At 36.4% G+C, this 12,981-nt stretch overlaps 1 protein-coding gene across 1 annotated transcript; it reads left to right on the top strand.

Moving 5' to 3' along the window:
- The first annotated feature begins 277 nt into the window (after positions 1-277).
- Positions 278-3,387, top strand: LOC125669881 (ras-related protein Rap-1b-like). The gene is made up of 2 exons (XM_048904719.2): positions 278-314; positions 2,622-3,387. Exon 2 carries the CDS (start codon positions 2,628-2,630, stop codon positions 3,312-3,314), a length of 687 nt encoding a protein of 228 aa, XP_048760676.1. The 5' UTR covers positions 278-314; positions 2,622-2,627; the 3' UTR covers positions 3,315-3,387.
- Positions 3,388-12,981: the final 9,594 nt, after the last annotated feature.

The following is a 12,981-nucleotide window of genomic DNA, read 5'->3' as shown; positions in this document are numbered from 1 at the left end:
TTAAATTATGGCTGAGAAAATACCGTGGATATTTAAGAAAGAATATATAATATAAATCACCATATGCTGTGCTTTTTTCTAAGGCTCCTTATTCGTGATATTAGATTCAGACGAACTAAATGTGTTTAAGTTTGAACCCTGTGCATCCCATATATTGTACCTACAAAACGTCAAAGACCTGCATGTAAACAACAGCATACAACCACCAATCAGAAAACACCTCTCTAATCGATCCATGACGGTCTGTTTCCCCTTATAAAGTCCGTACGAACTTCGCTACAACAGATATCGACACGCCGTTGCAGTCTCCACGTGTAAGTATCGTTTTTCATCTTCTTGTTCATTTACGAGATGGTGTCAATGTATATAATTGACTGTAAAAATTATTAGTTTACATTATTGTTGTTAGGAAGTAGATTGTAATGAAATTCTGATAATTGCTTTTTTAGAATTTTTTTTTTTTTTTTATAATTTTAACATTCTTTTAATGCACGTGCATTTCCACATTAAACCTAGAAAGCGAGAAGTTGGGTTAAGATCTGAGATAGGTAATAATACCAATGCAAATAAGCAAAAATTTATTAACACCGATAGGTTAATAAAGTGTTCAAAATATTTGAGCTGTTTCTTTGTTCGAGAGTTTAGAGTTGATAGCTGTGCAAGCCTTTGTGTGAATCCGAAAATCAATACGATTCTCCTATTGTAATTAGGCTAAATTGTTAATTGTCATTTGTGAATGCCATAAACACGACAGGTAAATATGATTGCTATCTATAAAATGTAAAATTACGAGTGACGTCTGAGCTGTATAGTAAATGTGGAAATCTATTTCCGTAAAACTATTTCCAAAATGTCGACAACCATAATAACACATGCTAATTTATATTCCGCAATTTTGAAATAGAAAAACCCATATACGAGCAAAAAATATGGCATTCCGTAGCTCAGTTTTTGTAATTGGATAATCATTGAAATGTCTAATGAAAAACACATTTTAAGTGAACATATCATTTATTATCATGATCAAACAAATGACGTAATAAACCAAGGTCAAACAAAATGACGTAATAGACCAAAATATACAAAGACACCATGTTAAATTTGAAACAAACCCCCTTACTTACGGAAGTTACATGTAGCTTCACTGAATGCTATATAACTGTTTAAGTACTGGTCTAATAGTTCATTGGTCCAAACATATCCCACATTTATAACTTAAACTTAACCAAATGAAAATGTGAACGACAATCCAAATGTTAAAGGACTCGTACATTAAAAGGACTAAATTTTGTGACGAATTTGCACAAATTTACCGGTTCTATTTTACGTAATACATCGTTAATATTTATACCCCTAGAAGTGTATTTTAATTACAAGTAGTAAAAGACTTGAAACTAGTTCAAATTTTGTAAATTCATCAATTTGGTTGATGTATTTTCCCAAACAACATTGGTTCTTAAAAACATCTATATTATTTAGTTAAATGATTTCTATATTGAAGAGGAATCATGAAATTAAAGAGGAAAACTGGAGTCTCGGTGCTCTTACAATTTACTAACGATTTATTCATATAAACTCGATTTGTCAGTTAGTGTCAACACAACATAAGCAGCACAAATCAATCATTACAGCAAATACATTCACACTCATGTCTTTTAACAAAGTAGATGTAAAACAGTCCAATGCTAGTAGATTGGATATAAATAATGACCTTTATGCACTTAAGATATGGCAAAATCACCATATGGAATTTGAGAGTTCAAACGAACATACAAATGTAGTAGGAGTGTTGTCATTTTTTTTTAAATTGCACATGGAATCTTGCCTTAAAATTTAAGATAGAATAAAAGAAAGAACTTGGATAAAATTTGGAATTATTGGCCAAAATACTGAATTTTCATACAAAATGTCAGGCAAATCAACATAAATGTTTTAAAGAGTCAGCGTTCTGTTTATAAAAACATATCAACCGAATCGATGAAAGTTCGAATTCTCTACTAATTGTATCATAAGTTTCAAACTTGAAATACACTCCTATAATTATAAACATATTATTGGAGAAAACAAAAACTGTAAAATCGCGCACGTGCACTTTTAGATCTTTTTGGTTATAAAAAAAATCCTTCCACCACATAATAAATTCCTTTCCAAACTCTTTCAAAATAGGAATCGACATACAAATTTACATCTGGATACATTAGAATAAGTATAGTCTACGCAGTTGTAGCATCCTGTGCAGTTGTTCCCAAAAGCCGAGGAGTTTCCTCAAGTTCTACCTTAAATTTTGTAACTTTTTCGAAATTTGAAAAACAGATCTCCTAGTCTCTCTTATATGTTATTTTTCCGTATTTAAGTGTAAAAACGTCATTATTCATTTTCGATCTACTAGCACTAAACGTTTTTGAATATCTATATTGTTAGAAGACATGATTATGTATCATTTTTATGTAATGATGATTTGCATTCCTAAGGAAGTGTAAAAGGTGAAATTGAACACATTGTACAAGCACTATGGTTCCAGTTTTCCTTTATTCCCTTCCATGTTGACGGTTTTGAAAAAAAAAGATGCGACCATTTTTAAAGGGGATTTAAAGATATCACGTTTCCTATTATTTTCACAGGTGAAAATGAATGACAAATACAGAAAAATCCGATCACAAAGCCTGCCTAATTGGAATGGCGACCAGGATGACAAGTTACACTACCGACTGACCATCATGGGCGCCGCCGGGGTCGGCAAGAGCTGTATCATCTCACAGTTCCTATACGACCGCTTTATTAGTGAGTACAAAGAAACTGTGGAGGAATTCCACCGCGGGGAATACACCGTGGACGGCCGAGAATTGATCCTGGACATTTTAGACACCGCGGGTGCACATTCATTTCCGGCCATGCGCAGACTGGCCATCTCAACAAGTGACGCTTTTGTTTTGGTGTATTCTATTGACGATGAGTCCTCGTTTCAAGGAGTGAAATATTTGCGAGACATTATTTTAGCAGAGCGAAAAGGAGAAAATGTACCGATAGTAGTCGTGGGTAATAAATCTGACATTTCTGAAGAAAAGAGAGCCATTATGAAAGAGACGGCGAAGTCCATAGTGTGTTTTGACTGGGGAAATGGCTACGTCGAGGCTTCCGCAAAGGACAGTATAAATGTGGTAGGAATTTTCAAAGAAATCCTTCGGCAAGCCAATATCGAGATTAGCAAAACTCCGTTACCGAAAAGAAAAAGGTTCCCTTCCACGTCATCGGATGGATCTGACATCTCGAACTCTCCGTCCCGTGAAAGAAACAAAAGTTGTGTGATATCTTAAACTGATTGCCATGTCTTATTTTTGTACAGTATGAATGCTTTTTTGTGAAGAATAAAAAAAAAAATTTCAAAAACCACAAGTCCTTACAAGTACATTTTAGAAAACACAAGTTTTCATTAAGAAAAAATATTTTCCTTAATATCAAAAGAGTGCACCTGCACTTACTCGTGTTACAATTCAAAGATAATTTAAAGGGAAAGGCCACTCTAACCACATTGTTGCTTTCAGAATAAAATATAACTAGGGGCCTCCGTGGCCGAGTGGTTAGAGCATCACGCTCAAAATCACATGGCCCCTCACCTCTGGTCGGCGCGGGTTCAAATCCCGCTCACACCGGTAAGTGAGAAAGTTTCTCAGTTTACTTTCGAAAGGTCGGTGGTCTCTTCCCAAGTACATTGTATCTGGGTTCTCTCTTCCACCAACAAAAACTGGGCGCCACCAGATAACTGAAAAATTGTTGAGTGTGGCGGAAAACATCAAAACAATCGATAAAGTATTACTTACATGTACTGATATCGTAAATAACAGTCTTGAACAACAAAAATGCCAGCTTAATGATTAGATCATTATTAATCCATCATATATTTTAATTTTCCCGCCGCTAAGAGAACGGCCATTGAAGGTTAATTTATGACGTTACACCGTCTGTTCCGGTTTATTTCATCAGCTGCACTGTAAACATGACAAGTCACAAACAGTTAAGTTTGGAGCCTTATAGATTTGAGGCATTTCTTCCACAAGAAGAAATAAGAAAAGAAAACGTTCAGTCGAGTCGCAGACCAGGCAGACGGTACACGTTTCTTCATACAAATGTCTCGAACCTCAACTTGTCATTACGCAAATGATGGATCCACAGTTTACATAGTCTTTTCTTTTCAGATGACTTGGTAGGGTAAAGAATTTCGAGAGAGAAAAACCAACTTTTTTTAAATACATCTCCCCTTCGCATTAGTATAATTAACTGCTTGGCAGGAAGGTATCAATCTATTTACAATGTATTCGTAAAATCTACCACATGCACATCTTTGATGATCTTAGAATCTCATCAAAACCGGAACAGACGGTGTGACGTCAGATGGCGGGAATTTCAATTTTTAACGTTTTCAAATTAGTGCTGAAGCTTATCTAGGCCGTATATCAACAGAATAGTATGACAAAATCATTTAATTAATCCTATCATTTATAATGAAAAAAAATATTTAGGTTGCCTTTCCCTTTAGGGTTTTCAGTCAATCAATGCTGAGACAATGATAGCGAAATTCCAATGTTCTAAAGGATGTCGATTTGGTTTACTATTGCTGAGGTTACTAGTCTTGTGGATAATGAATCTGATTCCAAGATCAGCTTGCTGATGAATGAGGTCGTGAATTGTTATATTCTTGCATCACCATGTAAATTGAAGATTTTCACAAGGGATGGATCTGTACCTCTGTATAACTTATCCCCCTCCCCTGACAGCTACAATTCTGCAGCTTAAATCAGATACATCATTAAATCAAACTTCTTATGACTACTGGTATATTCAGTGCGGACGAGATAAACTAACAAGCCTGTTGCGGGAATCGAAATTTGATCCAACAAGCCTTGTTTAGAATAATCATTATACATGAATCTTTTATTTAGGAACCCGATCACAATACCGTTTAATAAAGATCTTAGTAAAGGGTAAACTATTGAATTAGTACGTTGTTCCTGCTCAGATTACTTCGTTAAAAGTCGATGGATTACGTCATTAGAACGCGACCTCAGACCACAGTTATGTTGTCGACGCATCAAACCACAAGCTAAATCAATGGGTAATAATATTAATGTTTATAGGCACTCAGTAATTTATATTTTCAGATAGAATTGTCATTATAGATTTACCAGAAGATGTAACACGATTATTGAGAGACCGGTCGTTGAGGCTCAGTGGTTAATGTATTTGCTTTGTGAGTAGGAAGTGATAGGTTTGCATTACACTTTTTGAATTCCGATTTACGTCCGGGGGATTGAATAGGGGCCATAAGAATGGATGCTCTTCACTGAAACTCCTTTACAGTTCATCACTGTGAAGCTTTTGAAACTCCTGCAGTTTGGATTGAAATGATAAAATGATAGCATTTATCGTGTTGATTTGCAATAGTTATGCCATTGAACGAAAACCTTAGATAAAGACATATACAATAATAAAATTAAAGACGGGCGTCAACGCGCAGACGAAACTCATGAACAAAAGCGTTAGATGCCATACAACACCCAAATTGACGACGGACACCAGTGTGCAGACGAAACTCCTGACGTAAGTGTTAAGTACACAGATACTGGAGAGGAAATTCTATTTTTATTTTTCTAAACCCATCAAAGATGAAGTATCTGTGTAAAATAATATTTTAAGACAGCCTCAATTCCTATTTAACCAGATCTAGATATTTTCTATTAGAGTAGGAATGCCCGCACACGGGTGGTCGTCTCTAAAATTACAAAGTTTATTCAAAACTATTACTATCACGCATGGAAGCAGTATATTTGACCCAGAAATTTTGAAACCCATTCAAATTATAAAATGCTTTCTTTGTTGTTTCATCGGGTGAAAGGTAGCAAGCATTGCAGGAAAAAAAATCATTATGTAATTTTTTTTCTGCAATGATTGCTACCTTCTTCACCCGATACAACAACAAAGAAACACATTTTATTGTTCTCTTGCTGTGGCCTTCAGTGCGACATTTAGATGTATATCGACGACGTTTGATCTATTAACAATAATCATTTATATTCATATGTCGATTCGATATATCCCTGTGAACTCGAAATAAAGGACATCACAGAGTCGTCCACTTCTGCTTCATACTTGGATATTTTATTGGAAATAGATATTAACGGCAAACTAACACCTCAACTTTATGATAAAGGAGATGATTTCCGCTTCTCCATCGTCAACTTCCCATATTCCATTATCACCTGCATATGGTGTACAAATCTCTCAACTGATTCGATACGCAAGAGCCTGTTCTGGATATGATCAGTTTTTAAAATCGAGGCAACCTACTGACAAATATATTGATGGTGCTGGGGTTTCAAGAGTTTCGTTTAAAGTCACCCTTTCGAAAATTCTATGGTCATTATAACAATCTAGTTTGCCAATACAACCTATCATTCGGTCAAATGGTATCTGACTTGTTTCATATCAATTGTCAGGTGGTTCTTGGCACACTAGTATTGACTACGGATAACTCCGTTTACCTGATCAATATATAGGGCTCCCGGTAGTTGTGACCGGTCGACAGAGGATGCTTACTCCTCCTAGGCACCAGATCCCACCTCTGATATATCCAGGGGTCTGTGTTTGCCAAACTCTCTATTTTGTATTGCTTATATGAGTAAATAGATTAATCACTGTTCGTTATCTTCATCTTTCATTTATATGTTTATGTATTCTTTAAAAATATAAACTAGATGTAAATTCGTTCATATGGTTGAGCCATTCGTTACGTTAAACAGAACAGCCAATGGGTTGACCTTGAATACGCTCCATATTTAGTAATAATTACACAGATATGTGGTACTAAACAAGCCAGATCGAACTAGTTTGCAACAAACATGTACATGTATTCATTGTCGTATTTGAGAGCAATGACAATCCTACGGAAGACCCTAATATGCTTCCGTACAGAGATTCTAGGTCAAAGCAGCAATTGATGGAAATCCTGAACCTGCACCAACCCACATTTTGACTTGGGACATTCATCCAGAAAATACTTGATTTATTTATTTACGTCAATCCAAAACGTGGGGATCCGGGTTAGAATAGGTCCTCAGTACCCCCTTGCTTGTCGTAAGAGGCGACTAAATGGAGCGGTCCTCCGGATGAGACCGCAATAACCGAGGTACCGTGTCACAGCAGGTGTGGCACGATAAAGATCCCTCTCTGCTCAATGACCATAAACGCCGAGCATAGGCCTAAATTTTGCAGCCCTTCACCAGCAGTGGTGACGTCTCCACATGAGTGAAATATTCTTGAGAGGGACGTAAAACAATATTCAATCAATCAGCATCTGTATGCGAAATATATGTGCCACAAATTTAGACCTTTGGTTGGCGCTCAGGATCGTAAGGATGTGACTTTTTTTTCTTTTTTTTTTACATGCCAACGCATGACGCAACACAGGACCTCTGTTTTGGTCATATTCGAAAGACCGGTGATTGTTGAGCGTTTGGCGAAAGAGCAATGTCATATTCGAAAGACTGGTGAATGTTGAGCGATTGGCGAAGGAGCAATCACTATTCTTAGGTTCGACGCGGTCATGGTATAAACAGAACTCGAACTCACGAACTCCCCGTGGCTAAGTGAACGATCTACGATAGAGCTACAATAATCGATCCCAGAAAATATTGACCAATATAGCGGCATCCGAAGCAAGCGTTACCTGAACTATTCCTACAGATATCATTCCTGCAAGTGCATCAATGTAGAAAATAACGGAACGATGAATTAAACCTGTTTGCAAAAATTAAACTTGGTCACCGTTTTGAAAGACGAAAGGCGTAATCGCAGCATCTGGAAGTCAAGCTGATTGTATTGTAAAACTTTTACGGTACCAATTTTGATGCACCAGATGCGCATTTCGACAAATAATGTCTCTTCAGTGATGCTCAACCGAAATGTTTGAAATCCGAAATGACAATGAAATTTTATAGCTATTATGGGGAAAAACAGTGTGCCAAAAAAAGTGGAGTCAAATTCGTCTAAGGATAAGAGCTATGCGTGAGGGAGATAATCCTTAATTTTGAAATGAATTTCTAAATTTTATAACAGCAATTAAATATACATCCGTATTTTCAAGCTAGTAACGAAGTACTTAGCTACTGGGCTGTAGAGACCCTCGGGGACTATCAGTCCACCAGCAGAGGCCTCGACCCAGGGGTCATAATCCATTCATTTACCAAGCATATGTTATACAATTCATCCAGGATTCCCTATAATATGTACGAACTGATCATGTTCCCAAAAGTTAATTTTGTCACTCAATCGGAAAATTAGGTCCACTGCAGCATCTGAGCAAATATGTACATGAATGAATCTAGCATGACAAGTACCATGAATGCAAGTACCATCATAGAATATACAAGTATACTGGGGATGGAACATGCTTATTTACATTCATTGAAATTGGTCACTCATCTGGAAAATTTGTCAATAGCAACATTTGACGCAATTTTGATGCAATTTCTATTATTCAAAAAAGATATACTGTAATTTTATGAAATTAAACTGCCTACAGAATTTTATCTTGGTCATAAACTGAAAAATATATATTATTTAGCATCCGAAAGACAATTCATTGCACGTCTAGAAATAATTATACTGACAAGAATTCGTAAAACTTGGATCTCTTTTGGCCCTCATCAGTATACGAATGGAATTTACAAGGATTATATCATATACTATTTAAAAAAGGTTTAAAACGTAGCCGTAAAAATACTTTCACGCCGGATTTTAATTGTTCGCCAAACATTTTCTATTACATTAGGATCTGGTGATTGAGATGGTCAATTCATATATTTCACATTATTTTCTTGTTTCCACAATTTTGTTTCATTTGAGGCATGTACGGGGGTATTGTCATCTTGAAAGAATTAATCGTTGTTAGGAGAATGCTGAGCTAAAATCAGCCTCGAAGCCCATGACATTCAGACCGCCAGACTTCACCTGCTCTTTTCTAAACAAATACTCGTTTGTTTTTGGTCAACTACAACTCGTGTTTCGTCACTAAAAATGCCATTTTTCAGTTTCTATCTAAAGTCAACCAAAGTTTTGATCGACACCAATTTATCCGTCGAATTCTAATTTTCTTTCGAATTGTAAGTGTTTTGCGAGTTTTCCTCCTGTTAAATCCACAAAAGCGTAATCTTCTAACAGTTGAATGGTAACAGAACAAGGCAAGGCATTGTTTGCTTCATCTGTAATTTCGACTAAAGTTTGTCGTCTGTCGAAATATTTTGAAATTCATACATTTTCAAGGCCGTCCACTTCGATTGATTGATTGATTGATGTTTTCCGCTACACTCAACAATTATTTGGTGGTGCCCAGTTTTTATTGGTAGAAGAGAGAACCCAGATACAATATACCTGGACCACCGACCTTCCGAAAGTTATCTGGGAAACTTTCTCACTTACCGGCGCGAGCGTGATTCGAATCCGCGCCAACCAGAGGTGAGAGGCCGTGTGATATTGAGCGCGATGCTCTAACTACTCGGTCACATTCAATACTTGATCTTGGAGGGTGCTCTCTCTCTCTCTCTCTCTCTCTCTCTCTCTCTCTCTCTCTCTCTCTCTCTCTCTCAAAATGAATCCTTAAGGTAGCTCCATCCTCATGTAAAACTTATACGGTACCAATTTTGATGCACCAGATGCGCATTTCGACAAATAATGTCTCTTCAGTGATGCTCAACCGAAATGTTTGAAATCCGAAATGACATGGAAACTTTAGAGATATTATAGGGAAAAACAGTGTGCCAAAAAGTGGAGTGAAATTCGTCTAAGGATAAGAGCTATGCGTGTCACCTCATGTGACTTATCAATATTAATGGTTAAAAATGGGGAAAAAAACTTTATTAATTCCCACTCAATATAGTTTAATTTAATTAATAACAAAAAAATGTATATGTTACCACCTTTTTAAAGATGTCAGACATACAAAATCAGAAGTATACATCCACATAAGAAAATCACACATTTTTGTTAAACAGAATAATAAAAATAGATAAAAACTTGTTGAAATGACAAAATTTAGATATCAACAGTTTCAAAAAACTGCTAATTCATAAATATGTATATATTAATTGTGGATATTAGGGAAACCAATGTATAATAGATATCCAGTAGAGGAAATTCCAGCATAGGAGTTATTGCCCTTGACAACATTTTTAAAATCATAAATAATTGATTATCTATGGGAAATATAAAGTTTTTCAGTATTATTAGTTTACCAGATATTTTATTATATCCAGTGCATAACATTCCTCAGAAAGATATATTTCTATCATGTGGAAAGTTTGAATTTTGAAAAACCCTAACATCAACATGAGGATCGATCGACCTTAATACCACCTACAAGTTCACAGCTGTTCATTGCGACATAAACAAGATCTCTCAAGAAATTTATTCTGATGACTAAAACGTTGTTTATTTCTAATTTACGACCTTAGATATCCCATAGCAATGAAAAGGATTAATATAAAAAGAAATGCCGATTCTTTCCACATTAGTATATCTGAAAAGTTCATGAAAGGTTCATTTCTTAAATATGTTCCTTCTTCATGCATCATAAAGCGGACGTACATTTTCCCATGGGGCTTTTTGTATTGATAACTTAATGATGATTAATACATGTATACATAGCGTGTGAATGGGTGCATAAAATTGACATAAAGGTGAGGTATAAACATCTTACAAAGACAGCAATTAGTATTACGTTAGGGATGAAAGTTCTGCAGAAAGCAAAAATACCATTTTTGTTCCTTCATAATCTGTAATGGAAACAAATTGATCAGTTGAACAATCAAATTTCCTTTTTGTAGGATTCTGATGATTAACCATTGTAAAAAATAACAGGAAATAAAATTCTTTTTACTTTCTTTGTTATTGTTTTTGTACGAGTGCTTATAATTCATTCCATATGAGTGAAAGATTCTCGGAGAGGGACGTTAAAAAATTTCAATCAATCAATCCCTTCCCGCTCAAAGGCCGTATGCGCCGAGCAGAACATGGAGACGTCACGATTGCCGGTGAAGGGCTGCAAAATTTTGGCCTATGCTCGGCACTTACGGCCTTTGAACAGGGAGGCATCTTTATCGTGCCACACCTGCTGTGACACGGGGCCTCGGTTTTTGCGGTCTCATCTGAAGGACCGCCCCATTTAATCGCCTCTTACGACAAGCAAGGGGAACTGAGGACATATTCTAACCCTGAATCCCACGGGACGTTTGTTTATTGGAACAAACTATATATTACATATAATGTGCAACGTAAGATATCATTTATAAATTAAATTTCTTAACCCAATTCATAAACTGAAGTCCGCAATAGCTCCATTTGACTGTAAATTGTAAAACCCTATGCACTTATCACAACCATTTTCATCGATGCAACCAACAGGGGCGGAGCCAGGAATTGTGGTTACGGGGGGCGCCACTTTATGAGGCAGGGGGTCTGGGGGCCGCCTTGAGGCCCCCAGTGGGTCCAGGGCAAAGCCCAGGTGGGGGTCATGGGGAGGGGGAGCTCTTGGATTTTATAGGACTTGAAATATGTCTCCTATTTAGTCATTTGTACTATTTTCAATCATTTTTAATAAGGTGAAATTAATAAAATGACGCAAATTGTAAGGGTTTTGGGGGAAAATTAAGTTCTCCCAATAAAGTAATTCAAGAAATCAAAAGATTTTGCCATTTATTTCTCTTGGAGTGGAAGAAATTATTGCTCTTTTTATCGTTTAGTACATTTTTCTGAACAAGACACCACGAATTATTTTAGGGGGCGCGCCACTCACTAACTACCCAAATTAACATCATTGTCATGAATCGTCATACACCTGTGTTAATGAGGTTTGGATAAAAATAGAGATAACAAAACATTTATAAAGACTTGACATAAGCATAATCTATGTACTATAATGAATTATTGATTTAAAAAGTCTTTGAATTTATAAATCATTATTGGTCCTTTCATCGATCTTTTTGGGGCACCGGTCAAAATGGCTGTGATAAGTATGCCGCGACACGGTAACTCCGTTTAAGGTCATATCAGAAAGACCCGTGATTATCACTTCAAAAGGCTGACAGTTTGGCGAAGGAGCAAATAAAAAAATATGTTAGAGTTCCTCATTGACAATATCTTCGTGGTCTTTGATGATCAGGTCTTTCAACATTCTGTTGGAATCCCCATGGACACGAATTGTGCTCCGCTGTTATCAGACCTGTTTTTATATTCATATGAAGCAGAACTTATTAAAAAACCTCTACGTGAGGAGAAAACATTTCTTGCTGTGGCCTTCAGTTCGACATTTAGATATATCGACGGCGTTTTATCTATTAACAATTATAACTTTCATTCATATGTCGATTCGATATATCCCTGTAAACTCGAAATAAAATACACCACAGAGTCATCAACTTCCGCTTCATATCCAGATATTTTATTGAAAGTAGATATCAACGGCAACCTAACAACTCATCTTTATGACAAGCGGGATGATTTCAGCTTCTCCATCGTCAACTTCCCATATTTATGTAGCAATATTCCATTATCACCTGTATATGGTGTTTTTATCTCTCAACTGATTCGATACGCAAGATCTTCTTATGGTCAGTTTTTAAATTGAGGCAAGCTACTGACAAACAAGTTGATGATACAGGGGTTTCAACAGCCTCGTTTAAAGTCAGCATTTCGCAAATTCTATGGTCATTATGAATAACGATCTAGTTCGTCAATAGAACCTACCATTGGGTCAAATGCTGTCTGACGCGTTTCATACTAATTGTTAGACCGTTCTTGGTACATTAATTTTGACTACGGATAACTCCGTTTACCTGACCAGATATAGGGCTCAAAGCGGTTGTGACCGGTCGACAGGGGATGTTTACTCCTTCTAGACTCCTGATTTTACCTCTGGTGTGTCCAGGAGTCCAT

This window comes from Ostrea edulis, chromosome 4, assembly GCF_947568905.1.
Source record: "Ostrea edulis chromosome 4, xbOstEdul1.1, whole genome shotgun sequence".
In the NCBI taxonomy this organism is placed as follows: domain Eukaryota; kingdom Metazoa; phylum Mollusca; class Bivalvia; order Ostreida; family Ostreidae; genus Ostrea; species Ostrea edulis.
The sequence above is the reverse complement of the archived record's forward strand: the minus strand, read 5'-3'. Positions and strand labels throughout refer to the sequence as shown.